Raw genomic sequence first — 14,457 nt, forward strand, 5'->3', positions numbered from 1 at the left:
TCGCAATAGTACAAAAGTTGGAGATGCGTGCCTGCCAAGACGGGGGTCCGCAACTCCCACATGCATCCACCGGCATCTCCACACTGGACATCTGTCACGTCAAGACTCGCTACGACATGAGCAGCCGGATGCGATAACTGCGATAACGAGACCGACGTCACGCGATCCCCTCACCAGCCATGGCAGCAGACGAGCCAGCCACGGACAAAGGCCCCTCCAACCCTGAACTCGACATCAAGAAGCTCCATGCGCTACCTTCGGAACAGCAAGACCTCTACTTGCTGACCTTCAGCTCGGACCTCGCCCGCCATGTGGCCTCCTTAGATGGCGACGGCGCCTCGGCCCACCAGATATACATTAAGAAGGAGATATTCCAGATCGTCAACCTCGCGTCCCCCGCCCCCACACGGGTGATCCGAAACAACCTGGGACGAGCGATTGCGGGCATATTCGAAAAGGGAGACAGGAAGCTGCTCTTTGAGTCTATCAACGAGTCGGTTGGCATAGTCAACGCGGCAGGAAAGAGCGAAAAAGATGTTAGGACGAAGCATGCGGCTGTGCATTGCTTGGGTGCCATCTTCGAGGCCGCGGGCGATAGTGCTATAGGGCTATCCCCACTTGCTGTCAAGTCGCTGCTGGGACTCATCAAGTTTTCGCAAAACTACACCGGACTACGAGCGGCAGTATTCAAGGCTGTTGGCAAGGTCTTCAAAGGCGTTAGCTCGCACGCCGATGAACTCATTGCGAGAGACGCGTGGAAGCAGGCGCGCAATGCTGGCAGCGACAAATCCTACCTCGTTCAGACAGCGGTATTCTACTGTTTAGAGCAACTACTCCGGCACACGACCTTCTTCGACAACTCGAACGACTTCGATAAATTGCAGAATGTAGCTTGGAAGGCGATCGATAGTCCCTCGTCGTCCGTGAGACGCGCTGTTGCATCGTGCATCAGCGCTGCGTTGGTGAAGAACTACTCTGAGAACGCGCCAGTTGACCTTCCCATCCTTGGCATTACCCGTTCGTCCACCGCGCAGAAGAAAAAGAAGAACAGAAAACCAGGCGATGATGACGGTGATGACGTGGTTATGGAGCGCTCAGAGTCTCCGGCGCCCAAGAAGTCAGCTTATCAACTCTCCTTTACCATCGCGAGTCTTCTCAAACTGCTTGCGACACAATACTGTCGACCCCAGGCTGGCAATCGCGCACGAGCTGGAATTGCCGTGTGCTACATCAAGACCATAAAGGGGCTGGGCGAGCAGATCGTCGAGACCAAATATCCAGAGATCGCGCGCAGCTTATTCACGGACATTCTCAGCAACAATGTCATTGTACAGAATCGCTACCGCACACTTAGCACTAGGAAGTTTGTTGCCGTCATACTGGAAACAGTCATTGGACGCGAGATGCTTGGAGAATCTGGCCAGCTCAATGCCGCAAGGTTTTTGGTCAATGAGATATTGAAAGACTATCCACAGGCGCTCAAGGAACGACCAGAGCCAACAAAGCAAACTTTGATCGGGGCACTGAGCACGCTGTCCTCACTCTTCAGTAGTTTGGGATCCGCTACAAATGTCATTGCGGACTCTTGCCGCGATGCACTCCTCCAGGTCTTGCAGCATCCGAGTTACACAGTTCAGGTGACCGCTTCCGCCTGTCTGCGCTCTTTTGTGCTTGCGTGTCCACTTCAGTTACTGCCAGCAGTTACGATCTGTATGAACAGCGTCAACCGAGAGCTTGGTCTTCTTGCTGGACCGAGACAATCACCGAGAAAGTGCGTTGGTCTCGCGAACGGCCTTTCTGCTGTACTCAGCACGTCTACGTCTCAACCACTCCATGGGTCCGTAGATGTAAACTCGAGAGTACTCCAGCAAGCCACTTCACTCCTCAAGTCGGCGAGCAACTCAGATCTGAGGATTGGTTCGACTCAGATTCAAGTCGCATGGATCCTGATCGGAGGCTTGATGACTCTTGGTCCCAACTTTGTCAAGATACACCTTTCCCAGTTACTCCTGCTATGGAAGAATGCGCTTCCGAAACCCCTAAACAGAGACAACATGGTACAAAGGAACTATCTAGAACTCTGCTTCCTGTCACATGTTCGGGAGTGCGCTTTAGGCTCTATCTTGACCTTCTTGGAGTTCAACAGCCGCATCTTAACGCTTGACGTTACGAAAAGACTGGCAGCGATGCTGCAAAATACAACAATGTTCCTGAATACCTTGCCGGCTAAGAAGACGACGGATGACATGTCTCAGCGGCTGTCACCCGCACTTCAACTTCACGACTTTGATCTCATGGTCCGGAGGAGAGTGCTTCAATGTTACACTAAACTTGTCGAGCTGAGTCCAGCAAGTAGCCATGAGGTGTTACTCCAGACAAACTTGTTACCTTTCGCCATCGCATCCTTCGCAGAGCCGGACAACTATACCACAAGCTCATTTAGTACGGCAATCGCAAGTGCTGCAGGAACGTTCGAAAGTATATGGGAGGTGGCTGATAACCATGGCTTCGGTGTCACTGGACTGGTGCGTGGGTTCGACATCACACCTCTTCCTGGAGAGCAAGAGACTGGTACCCATCATCACTGGCTCACGAGGCATGGGCCTGAGTCGATTATTGACCGCACGGTATGTATCTGCAGAATCCTGAAAGACTATCATTGACATAAATCAGCTTCTGTCACCTATTTGTGGTGCTCGTGAACACGATTCGATATCCTTGTACATCAGAACATCAGACGAGAGCCATGAGCTTCCCGATCCGCCAGCAACTGAAGTCGTCAACTCGGCACTTCAGTTGTTTGCGATATGTCTACCACTCCAAACTGCTAGGATCCAAGAAAGCATTTTGGAGCAGATGACATCATTCCTTTCCGCAAGTAGCCTGCAACGCGATATTAACAGAAAGACGGCCATGATGGTCAATATTGCATATGCGGTGCTATCTGCTCTAAAGGTTGCAGTCAAGGAGACCCGCTCGGCTCCAGGGAGTCTGAAAGGACCGGCGGTCGAGAAGGTGATGCAGGATCTGTTGCATCTTTTCGTTGTCCTTCCCGACCCGTTCATCCGCAACCTTGCTAGTGAAGCCTTGGGTCGTCTGTGTAACAGCTCTGGAAACGCTCTCACCACCACTGAGGTAAACTACCTGGTCGATCAGATTGTCGCTAATCGGGAACCCAATGCTCGTTCTGGGTATGCTGTCGCGCTTGGCTGTATACACTCTCAGCTCGGTGGTATGGCTGCTGGCTTTCATCTCAAGAATATACTTGGAATACTGATGTCGCTCGGCAATGATCCCCATCCGGTTGTGCACTTCTGGGCCATCGACAGTCTATCGAGGGTTGCTGACTCAGCCGGTCTATCCTTCTCCAGTTATGTCACCAGTACGCTCGGCATGCTAGCGCAACTGTATGCTGCCGACACACACAATGATGAATCGATGTCTCCGGCATATTCGAACATTGAGATCGACATACCTACCCCCGCCGTAATCGCGCGATGCGTCGACAGCACGATCAACGTGCTTGGGCCGGACCTGCAAGACGTTGCAAAGGCAAGAGATCTGATCATGACTCTTGTCGGCCTCTTCCAGGGCGATGCGGATGAGCTGATCATCATCGAGAGTCTGCGTTGCCAGGAACATATTTCGCTATACGCGCCTGGCCACATGGAGTTCTCGGCCTACGTGAAACAATTGCAACGGGCGGTTGAAAGCAGCTCGACACAAATCCGTGACATGGCCATCGATGGGTTACACAACCTCATGAGGCGCAACACGGAGGAAGTCATACGCGCTGCCGATCCCGGTCTGGAAGATCAGCTGTGGCATGTTCTCGATCGTGATTCTGAGCATGAAGTAGTGCGGAACATCATCCGCAACTGGCTGCATCAAACTGGCTTATCGGACACCGCGACATGGGTGCAGAGATGCCACTCAGTACTCACAAAAACGAAGAAGGTCGAGACCCAAGACAAGATCGAATCGAAGCCAAAAGCAGGAGCGACTGATTTGCAGGACGAGGAAGTCGCGGGCTTTGCATCAGCGTCTAACGCGCCTGGGGCTGAGGCTGGAGATGGCGCTCAAGTCAGTCAGGAACTACTCAAATGGCAAGTGCGAACATTTGGTATGGATTGCTTGAGCGAGCTTGTCGCGATGGTGAGCAAAGAGGCCACATTCAGAGAGGAGTCACCCTGTGTCATGGCCTTGCAGCAGAGGGTTGCTGATGTTGTGCGCATCGCTTTCTCTGCATCGACCGCCGGTGTAGTACAACTGAGGATTCGCGGCTTGAAGATTATCGACCAAGTGCTCAAGCTATTCGGCAAAACACCCGATCCCGACTTCGCTGAAGTCACTTTGCTTGAGCAGTACCAAGCTCAAATAGGTTCGGCTCTTACCCCGGCGTTTGCAGCAGATTCATCGCCCGAGCTCGCCGCTGAAGCTGTCAACGTATGCGCCACGTTCATTGCTACCGGAATCGTTACAGACGTAGATCGGATGGGCCGTATCCTGAAATTGCTCGTCTCAGCGCTTGAGAACTTCTCCAGTGAGTCCGAGACGGCAGCAATCGGCGATCTGAAAGGACTCAGCTCGAACGCTCAAGTCATGGTCAAGATGGCGGTATTCTCGGCTTGGGCAGAATTGCAGATTGCGAGTGCCGAGCAAAGCTACTTGGTGGATGTACTGAAGCCACACATAGCAAAGTTGACTCCTCTTTGGCTAGCGTCGCTACGAGAGTATGCCCGTCTTAGGTTCGAGCCCGACATCTCTTCTTCCATGGGTTCTGCCTCTCTATCTGGAAGTCTAGACACAATCTATGCTGCGCTCAACCGCGAGACGCTTCTGAAGGTATGGTTGGTCGTCGAAATTCTTGATCAATACTAACAAAGTGCAGTTCTACCAAGATACCTGGCTCAACCTTGTGGATGCCATTGCCAGCCTCATTGACGAAGACAGCGAGTTCGTGTTTGACGCTTTAGATGGCAAGACTGAATTGTCAGAATCGACCCCTAACGGGAAGTCTGATCACATCAATTACCGCGATGAGCCTGTCGCTTTCTTCTTCGTTCTCTTCGGACTTGCATTCGAAGCATTAGCAGGCCGCCCCGGTGATCTGCAAGCATCCAAAGAGCAAATCCTGGAAATATTGCAGGCACTGAAGAAGATTTTGCGACCTTCAGTATCCGGTCATGCAATCTACCGAGAAGTCGTGTTTTCCGAGACGATGGACATGCTGGATCGGCTTGTGCTCACTGAAGGCTTGACGGTGCAAACAGTCATCGTCGAAATCACACGAAACCTATGTCTTGGTCATCCATCTGCACGCAGAGACCAAGGGTAAGGATACCCTGAAGCTCTACACTTAGCTTGCTAACATTCATAGAACTACCGCCGCGGATGAACATCTCTCCGAAGATATTGATCAGCTATTCGAATTGACCAAGATCATGGTGCTAGTCCTGTCCGGACTCGTGCCTGGGCTGGAAGACAGCAAAGCTAAGGGTATGTTGGCTTCGATATCGCGCCATAATCAGTCGCTAACTCTACTCCTAGCGCGCCACGAGATGAATGAAGAGGCGGTTGCTCTACTGACGACGGCGCTCTCCGCGCTCGTAGATGCCGCGCAAGTTTTCCCGTCAATCATCAAGGCTGATCTTCACGCTTGTATCCTCCACATTTTCGCGACCATACTAAGCACTGGGGCATGCCAAACCACAGTCATTCCTCAAGCACTTCCGATCTTCAAGCGCTTCATCACCAGTCTCGCACCGCATGCCGAAGGAACGGATGACACAAGCAAGCAACTCCGCGCAACTCTTTCGCGCTTCCTCACAATTCTCAGATACGCACAGCAGCGTGAGTTTGATGCTGCTCTGGCATGTGAGAAGAACACTGTTCTTGCGACCACAATCTTACTGAGCTCTGCCGCTTCTGCGTTCTCTCCTGATGATCCGCTCGTCAAGCGCTTCATCGACGACCTATTCGACTGTCTCGGCACGGTAACAACGAGCAAGGTAGCAGCAGGCTGCTGTCGCTCACTACTGCTTCTACCCAAGAAAGGCGCTCTTGAAACGAGCCTTGCTAAACTCATCCTTCCACCAACGCTCGCCTTCTTGGCAACGCCCTCTGATGTAGAGGGTCTTGACGATTCTCGCACAACGCTCGCACAGACTCTTGTCACATTCATCTCCACACTACCACAAACGTCGCAGCGCCAGACTGCGACTAAGATCATCATACCTGCGCTGTTGGCACGGGCGCAGAAGGAGCCCAAGGCCAGCCAAGAAATTGCGGCGCGCTTACTCGAGATCGCTAGTGCGGATCAGCAGGCGTTTAGGGGCGTGGTGACTGGGCTGAGTGCCGACCAGAGAAGTTTCATGGAGGGTGTGCTAAAGAGCGGGCAAGGGCCGAGAAGGCAAGAGGTTAGTAGAGAGGATGACGGCATGCCAAAGATCGCGCTCAAGATGGACTTTGGCTCATAAGACTTTTTGTCTGATCTACGGCGTTGGTCTTGCGGTTGAACTACATCTCCCTCTAAATCTCCTTCAATGAGCGACTCACTTGTCGCATCTGGATGCTCAGCTTACTACATGTCAGCAAGAGAAGGATCGTGCGCTGCGCGGGTCGCATGCGTGCATAGGCTCTATTGAAGGACACAGATCCACCATTGGCGCGGTCTGCATTGCAGGTAATTCTTATTGGTCGCTGTGGCGATTGTTGGCTTTGTGCGCATCTTCAGGCTGGACAGGAAGTCATGGTTGAGCACATTAGAGCTAATTCCTGGAACGGGGCGTTCGAGCTAGACGCATTCCGGCGAGTTGCAGATCAGAAGCATGTAAGCCACATGGCGGCAGTATACTCTAACCATGCAATAATGTTCGATGTTGGATCTTGACCAGTAATTTCTACAGTCGCCTACCCACGAATTGGGGGCTGAGCCGGTGTAATTGGTAGGACATCTCAAGCCTCTGGGAGACGGCTCACCACCGCTGCACCCGGAAGCGACTGCGGGTGTCACAGAACCACGCCTTCTCAATTCCGTCGCCAAGCTGACGACCCAGTTTTCATGTGGATTACATGTCGCGACCCGTGCCGTGGAGAAGGTATGAGCAAGAAACCGCCACGCCTGCGATGCACGTCTGATCCTGCCAGTCGGTGTCTTTGCCTCTTCGAGTGTTGCTCGCCACAAAATGAGTGAATAGCCAGACAGATACACGAGACATCTTATCGGCTTACGGTGGTCTCGATCTCTTTGTGGCATCTTTGGTTCCTTTATCTTCTCCTGCAGTCTCGGTGCTGGGGCTCTGCATGCTCTTTCCGCTGCACGCCGTTTCGACCTCCTTATAGTCGTCTGCCTCCAGCACTGTTACTCTCGTTCTTGATCAGCGAGTACCCGACATCTGTTAGCCGACCAAGATTACCCAACGACGAGCAATGTCAAACGACCCCGAAGTCGAGCATAAGACGGCTCTTAGCCAAGTTCGCAATGCCCCCCACGAAAGTTCACATGGATCGGAGAAAGACGCAGAATATCTGAGCAACACCCCAGATGGCGACAACACGGTTGACACCAACTTCCAGGCTGGTGTTCAAGACATCGAAGCCGTGACGCTCTCCTGGACCACCGGAGCGCTGGTGACCGCCTACATCCTCATATGGCTGGTCTACTTCATCCAGGGCTTAGTGGGACAGATCAGCAGCGCCTTAATACCCTACGTTACCTCTTCTTTCGCCCTTCACTCCCTCACCCCTACAACCAGCGTCCTCAGCTCTGTCATCGGAGGTGTGACGAATCTCAGCATAGCCAAGGTTCTAGACGTTTTCGGCCGCCCACAAGGATTTCTTCTCTGCTCCATACTCGCCACTGTCGGGCTTGTTATGTCGGCTGCTTGCAACAATGTTGAGGCATACGCTGCGTCGCAGATCTTCTACACCGTCGGCATCAATGGTGTTGGATACAGTCTGAGCGTGTTCGTCGCAGACACGACATCATTGCGCCACCGAGGTCTTATCCAAGCTCTGGCTGCCTCGTCTGCTTTGATCACCGCCTGGCTGGGTGGACCAATCTCTACGGCATTTCTCAACGGAGCCGGCTGGCGTTGGGCCTTTGGCATGGAAAGCATTCTCGTCCCGGCGGTCACCCTTCCTCTTTTCGGTCTCTTCACTTACCACTACTTCAAGGCGAAGAAGCAGGGTCTAGTACCTCAGCGGTCGAGTGGACGCACATTCTGGGAGTCGTTTAAATACTACATGCGCGAGTTCGACGCTGTTGGTCTCTTCACGCTATCTACTGGATTCGCCTTCTTCCTTCTGCCCTTCAACCTCTACACTCTGCAAGCCAAGGGATGGGACTCCCCCATGATCATCTGCTTTCTCGTCTTCGGCATCGTTTTATTGATCCTGTTCGGAATTTGGGAGCGATTCTTTGCTGAGATCTGCTTCATCCCCTGGAGTCTACTTCTGGACCGCACTGTCGCTGGAGCGTGTCTCCTGTCCTTCGCTCTCTTCTTCAGCTATATGTGCTGGAGTATGTACTTCACCTCCATTCTGCAAGTCGTCAACGACCTCAGCGTTACGCATGCCAGCTACATCATGTCGACCTATAGCGTTGGTGGCTACATCTTTGCTGCCCTTGTCGGTGGCTTCATATCCTACACTGGACGCTTCAAACCAGTCACTCTCTTCTTCTCACTCCCTATGGTAGTACTCGGGACCGCACTACTCATTCACTTCAATCAGCCCACGGACAAGATCGGTTATATCGTCATGTGCCAGATCTTCGCCGCTTTTGGTGGTGGTGTGATGACAATCACTGCCGAGATCGCCATCCTGGCCGCAGTCAAGGAGCAGCAATACTTTGCTGTCGCCATCGCTCTGGTTTCAATGTGTGGAAGTGTTGGTGGAGCTATTGGACTAACGGTCTCCTCTGCAATTTGGCAAGATGTGGTCCCCAAGAAGCTCATGGAGTACCTTCCGGCGGAAGAACTTCCAAACTTCTTGATGATCTACGCGGACATCACGACGCAGCTGTCGTACCCAGTTGGATCTCCCACTCGTTTAGCGGTACAGAGGGCTTACGGAGATGCACAAAGATATCTGTTCATCGCAGGTACTGCTGCATGGATCATCGCTATAGCTGGCGTGCTCATGTGGCGAAACATCGACGTTATTGGCATGAAGCAGACAAAGGGCCGTGTATTCTAAGCTACATCAACATCTCGAGACAGCTGTTATTAGAGAAGCGGGACATCGTTCTTCCAGCATTTTGGTCTTGAGAGCAAACAACATGAGACCTACAGTACCTGAGTCACAACGCATTGAAAACCTCTCTCTTCAACTCTTGTTACATTGGCGAGTCGCCTGTATACTTTGTATTATCGTAACCTCTTCCCATCGTTGATGTATTATTGCGCGCTTGCCAGAAAGAACGCCGGATGCATGATATGCAAACTCCTGAAATCCCCCCAAATTCTTCCTATATATACACCACGCATGCTTTCCATAACTCCCTCCTCTTTATTACCCTACGAATGATCCGAGAAACCTTAGCAATGCATGCCATAGTTCGAAAACGCTTGCGACGGGTCAATGATGATGGAATCGTCCAAATTCGTGAAAGCCAACAACTCCGAATTGATGTCGTAGGCGCCAGAATCATCGAATGTAAGATCAAGACTTTGCTGTGTCTGTAGCGGGGTCATGAAGTTGCTGCGAGCATTAGTATCATGGCTTATGCAAGCTAGTTCATCACTTACGGATCCCAATTGCCCCATAATTGAGCTATCATCTCATCATCGAGATGAACCTGCCCATTCGACCCGTTCGCGTCTCCGTTGTTCTGTTGAGCCTGGCCAGTGATACCCAAGTCGGCAAGACGCAATGGTGTTTCCTCCGTCACCATCTTGGTAAATCCGATCTGCTCCATACCACGTGTGAGCTCCACCAGCTTCTCGATATGCGCGCTATACCGGGATGTTCTGGTGTGTGCGTAGGCAAGGATGAAAATCATGATCAGCCGTAGGATACATGTGCTGTCAAAGGCCGTCAAGCTCGATAGTGTACCATCGTTTGCCATTTGCGTCAGTATCGAGATACTCTTTTGTGCAGCGTCAATGCACATCTTGCCCATGCGTTCGAACCATATTCTCTTGCTCGAAGCCAGCGTCCCGTGCTTGATGACAAGATATAGAAGGAATGGTCGTGTGAGGAGTATCGTGGTACTCCAATATTGGAGATGCAAGATTGCGACCGCACGTCGGTGCGTGGGAGGCGCGGGTACGTCGTATTTGAGATGCGGTGGCATCTGGCGATACCACTTTTGCAGCAGCAGAAGGGAATTTGATACGGTTGAGAAGGATATCGAGTTGGCGGAGCGTTCCATGTAGACTGACTGTATGATCTCACGCTTCAAGCGACAGAGAGATACCGATGTCGCCATCCATGATAGCGGGGTATGGAGTCCGGGATATAGTATCTCATAACCGTTAGTATTGACGCGTTGTGCATGGGCGATTCAAGACTTACCTGCTCTGAAGGCATGGGCGTAGTGACCTTCGTAAACCGCTCATCTATGACCGTCGGACTCCCGCCTCGCGAAGATAGTTCCTGGTCGAGCTGAAACAGGGTCCACCAGATTCTGCGATTTTGTTCTCGCTCCACTGTAGTTCCGGACTCGGCTAATTGATCACGATGTAAACCTAGAGAAAACGCCATCTGAACGCTAGCGCCCATATACAGATAAGCGCTGACCCTGGAGCAAAGGTTCTCCATAGCGATGCTCTGCGCAGTGGTCAGCCATGCCGAATAAAGTTCGGACAATGCCAAATGTACATACCATCGTAGCCATTGCACGTATGCTATCGACATCGGCCTCATCATATACTGCGGGGATGAGTTGCTTTGCAAGAGTAAGGTAATCCTCTGATGTCTTCAAGTCCAACGCAGCTGGCCAATCCGGTGGCGGAGAGTTACCGTTGGCGCCTGCGTAGTTGGCTGCACCAATGGCGAACATCGTGTACAAACAGCACATCCAGGAGCTCGAAGAGCGCGGTGCTGATTCGGAGTATGTATTCTCTATTCGTCGAAGCAAGGTCTCCACTGGGTATAGCCAGTATGTGCAATGTACGTCCTCTAGAAACCGGGATATGTAGACGTCGCACAACTCTCGACCGGGAAGGTAGTAGCTCTCTTCAAAACCAGGAGAATTCGAAGGCGAGGAGCCTGGTAGAGTAGGCGGATATGAGCCTACTTTGGGGCCTGGGATGATCGACGGGTCCTTCCTTTGCATACCCAACGTGGCCACAGCAGCATTAAAGGGTATTTCACTGTGAGCGCCAACGTATCGAAACTTCCCTCTTGAATCTTTCATCATGCAGCCCAACGGCTCATGCAGTTCCTGTACGTCTTGTTCCTCGCCATCATCAACACTCTCTGCATCCTCAGGCGACTCTTGGTCATTACTGAAGAGGCCTTCGGTATGCTGGACAGGCTCCGCATTGAATGTGCCTTCCTTGATGGCTTTGGCAATGGTTCGGAGCGATTGCAGGTTAAGCTCATGCCCAGGGAAGAAGTGTTCGAGGATGCGCATAGAACACTGGTATTCTTCCTCGGTAACATGGTAATAAGGCCTTTTCCTTCTTGGGGTAGCGATTGTGCACACCGCGCCTGTGCGTGCGCAGTAACGACATGGTCCCGGGACTTAAGATTGTCAGCTTGTGTCATTGTCGGCACGATCGTACTACCGGTGGGAGAAACCCCATACCAGGATCAATACACTAGAGGTAGTCATTAGTTTCTTGGCACTGATTGACGCGGAGATGCCTTAAGCTACCTTTGTCTTCCTACTGCGACACCGATCACAGCTGCTGTGGACACGATGGGCGTTCGGAGCTCTGCTGGATGGGGGTGCCGACACTCGTGGCGGGGCGACGGCCGCGTACTCGGCCATATTTATCCGACACCCTCGACAGCCCGGCCGAGTGAGATGACACTAGCGGCGATACGAAAATTTCATTCGGCAGGCTTGCAGCAGTTCGTGGAGAAGTCATGGAGCATCGAGCCCGCTGCAGTTGAGGATAAAGGAAAAGGGATCCCATTTCTAGCGGGGGATCTGCTGGGGCATTGCGCCCGCGCAAGGCCACCCTGCAGAACCTGCCGGTCGGCTAATCAAAATCTATAGCGAACACAGAATAGCGCTGGAGAGACGGCAAATCATGTCGCAGCCGATCGTGTCATGTCGCAATATTTAAGATATCTTAATCAAGACGCTCTTTGTTTCCAGAAAGTTGTTCAAGGAATACAGAGGCTCGCCTTCGCGTCCTGAGCCTGATGACTTGTATCCACCGAAGGGCATGTCTACGCCGGTCACTAGGTGTCGTCGAGTCAGCGAATGCATCACGTACATGCCAATCGAATGCATATTGCTTACCTGGTGAGGTGCAGTTGACGCCGACCGTACCAGCTTCAAGCCCTGTTGCGAAGCGCATCGCGCGATCGATGTTTTTGGTGTACACTGACGCATATAGTCCGTACCTAGACAAAATTAGTCAATGTTTGTTTCAGCTTAGGCACGCTAGGGACCGTGAGACGAACTCTGTTGCATTAGCCTTCGCGAGCACCTCGTCCTCAGTCTTGAAGACATTGATGTTGACAACTGGGCCAAAGATCTCTTCTTTCATGATCTTTGCGTCCTCTGGCGTGTTCTTGAATATGGTGGGCTCAATGTAATAGCCTTCGCGTCCCGATGGAGCGCCGCCACCAGTGAGGAGTTCGCCGCCGGATTGCTTTCCTGATTCCAAATATTGTAACACAGTCTTGTGTTGCGCCTCATCAGCTTGTGGGCCATGGTTGACGCCATTCTCACGCGCATCGAGGGGGTCACCCATTTTGACCTCTTTTTCGAAGTTCTGCTTGAAGAGCTCGATGTACTTGTCGGCAACCGTATCTTGGACGTAAATGCGCGAGTTGGCCATGCAGACTTGACCACTGTTCCACTGGATGCTGTGAGCCGTTTCCTTCACGGCCTTTTCCAGATCGGCATCTTCGAAGATGACTGCTGGAGACTTGCCTCCAAGTTCGAGGAATACTTGCTTCATGTTGGACTTTGCGGCGGCTGCCTGGATCAATCGTCCCGTGCGACTTGAGCCTGTGAACGATAATGCTCGCACATCCATGTGATGGCTCAAGATGGATCCGCTAACATTGCCGAAGCCGGTGATGATGTTGATCACACCTGGAGGGAAGCCAGCCTGCTGTACCAGAGTGGCGATTTTTGCGGACTACTATCGTCAGTCTATTGCAGGAGTGTGGAAGGAATGACGTACAGTCAATGGAGCCTTTTCAGAACTCTTCAAGACCACAGTATTCCCAACAATGAGAGCCGGTGCCAACTTGTTGGCCAAAAACAACAATGGAACGTTCCAGGGAATAATGCCAGCTACAACACCGTAAGGTTGACGCAGCGTCATGTTGACATATCCCGGAGTCTGGACGCTCGTGGTACCTGGTCAATGTTAGTAGCCTGCTGCAAAACTCACACTCAACCATCTTACCCTGCACACTGTATCCAGCTTCTGCATAACGATCCCACTTCGCCGCAGAAGCATAGGCATCGAAGAACTCGCCTACTGGGCGACCCATAGAGCTTGCTTCTAAAGCGGCCAACTCATCGCTGTTCTCTCGGATCAGACTAGCCAACTTCTTGAAGTATTGGCCTCTTTGGTCTGGAGTCAATTTCGACCAAGCAGGAAAAGCAGCTTTTGCTGCAGCGACAGCATTGTCGGTGTCTTGCTCAGATGCCTCGTGGACTGTAACGATCGTAAGTCTGTATTCTCCGAAGTTCGTCGCAAGCTCTTGTGTTGACGTTCCAGACTCACCTTTTGCTACGAGCTTCAATGTGGCGGGGTTGGTAATGTCAAACGTCTTCCCATTTGATGATTCAACGAACTATAAAGTAGTTAGCGGAGGCATAATCAATCGATTTAAGAGAGCCAACCTCTCCATTGATGAAGAGACGCGTCTCGATTTTTTCCGGTAGACCCATTTTGATGGCAGAAGTTCTAGAGCAAGTATATGCAAGCGTCCCTTGATAAGGGTTCAAAGGATTGTGGCAGCGTATGCTATCTCTTCCGTGGGGATAGGTGTGGTAAATTCGGAGAAGCGGCGAGGCTGTGGCACGGCGTTGCTTCGATGACCCCACCTCGGTGCCGTCTTGCTCCACACGTTCTCAAAACGACCCGCCGGAAATATCAACCCGCGGCTTCAGACATGTCGCGTCCATATCACCGCCAATATAGGCGAGCCCATTCGCGGAGCTCTGGCATAAGTTCCACCCTTGCTGCGAATCTCACGTGGTTGGGGAATAGTTCCCTGTATCGCTGACAACTTCGTGTTCGACTGATAATGATAAGAAGCGGCGTAGGGCCTCAACGATCGGTTACTTGCACTTTCATAATCTTTCCG

General features: G+C 52.0%; 4 protein-coding genes across 4 annotated transcripts; 2 read left to right on the forward strand and 2 right to left on the reverse strand.

Moving 5' to 3' along the window:
• Positions 1–179: 179 nt before the first annotated feature.
• J4E84_002814 (uncharacterized protein) lies at positions 180–6,479 on the forward strand (the record flags this gene model as incomplete). Its single annotated transcript, XM_049385433.1, has 5 exons — positions 180–2,627; positions 2,674–4,845; positions 4,892–5,334; positions 5,381–5,499; positions 5,551–6,479. The coding sequence occupies 5 exons, from the start codon at positions 180–182 to the stop codon at positions 6,477–6,479; spliced, it is 6,111 nt and encodes a 2,036-aa protein (XP_049247456.1).
• A 952-nt stretch (positions 6,480–7,431) lies between these two features.
• On the forward strand, positions 7,432–9,201 carry J4E84_002815 (uncharacterized protein; the record flags this gene model as incomplete). Its single annotated transcript, XM_049385434.1, has 1 exon — positions 7,432–9,201. The coding sequence occupies one exon, from the start codon at positions 7,432–7,434 to the stop codon at positions 9,199–9,201; it is 1,770 nt and encodes a 589-aa protein (XP_049247457.1).
• Positions 9,202–9,542: 341 nt separating this feature from the next.
• On the reverse strand, positions 9,543–11,944 carry J4E84_002816 (uncharacterized protein; the record flags this gene model as incomplete). Its single annotated transcript, XM_049385435.1, has 6 exons — positions 9,543–9,705; positions 9,753–10,471; positions 10,549–10,776; positions 10,832–11,694; positions 11,759–11,771; positions 11,828–11,944. The coding sequence occupies 6 exons, from the start codon at positions 11,942–11,944 to the stop codon at positions 9,543–9,545; spliced, it is 2,103 nt and encodes a 700-aa protein (XP_049247458.1).
• A 297-nt stretch (positions 11,945–12,241) lies between these two features.
• J4E84_002817 (uncharacterized protein) lies at positions 12,242–14,038 on the reverse strand (the record flags this gene model as incomplete). Its single annotated transcript, XM_049385436.1, has 7 exons — positions 12,242–12,363; positions 12,425–12,528; positions 12,589–13,274; positions 13,320–13,498; positions 13,548–13,802; positions 13,872–13,941; positions 13,991–14,038. The coding sequence occupies 7 exons, from the start codon at positions 14,036–14,038 to the stop codon at positions 12,242–12,244; spliced, it is 1,464 nt and encodes a 487-aa protein (XP_049247459.1).
• Positions 14,039–14,457: the final 419 nt, after the last annotated feature.

Source organism: Alternaria hordeiaustralica (assembly GCF_023758085.1).
Source record: "Alternaria hordeiaustralica strain BMP 2776 chromosome Unknown scaffold_3, whole genome shotgun sequence".
NCBI lineage: Eukaryota > Fungi > Ascomycota > Dothideomycetes > Pleosporales > Pleosporaceae > Alternaria > Alternaria hordeiaustralica.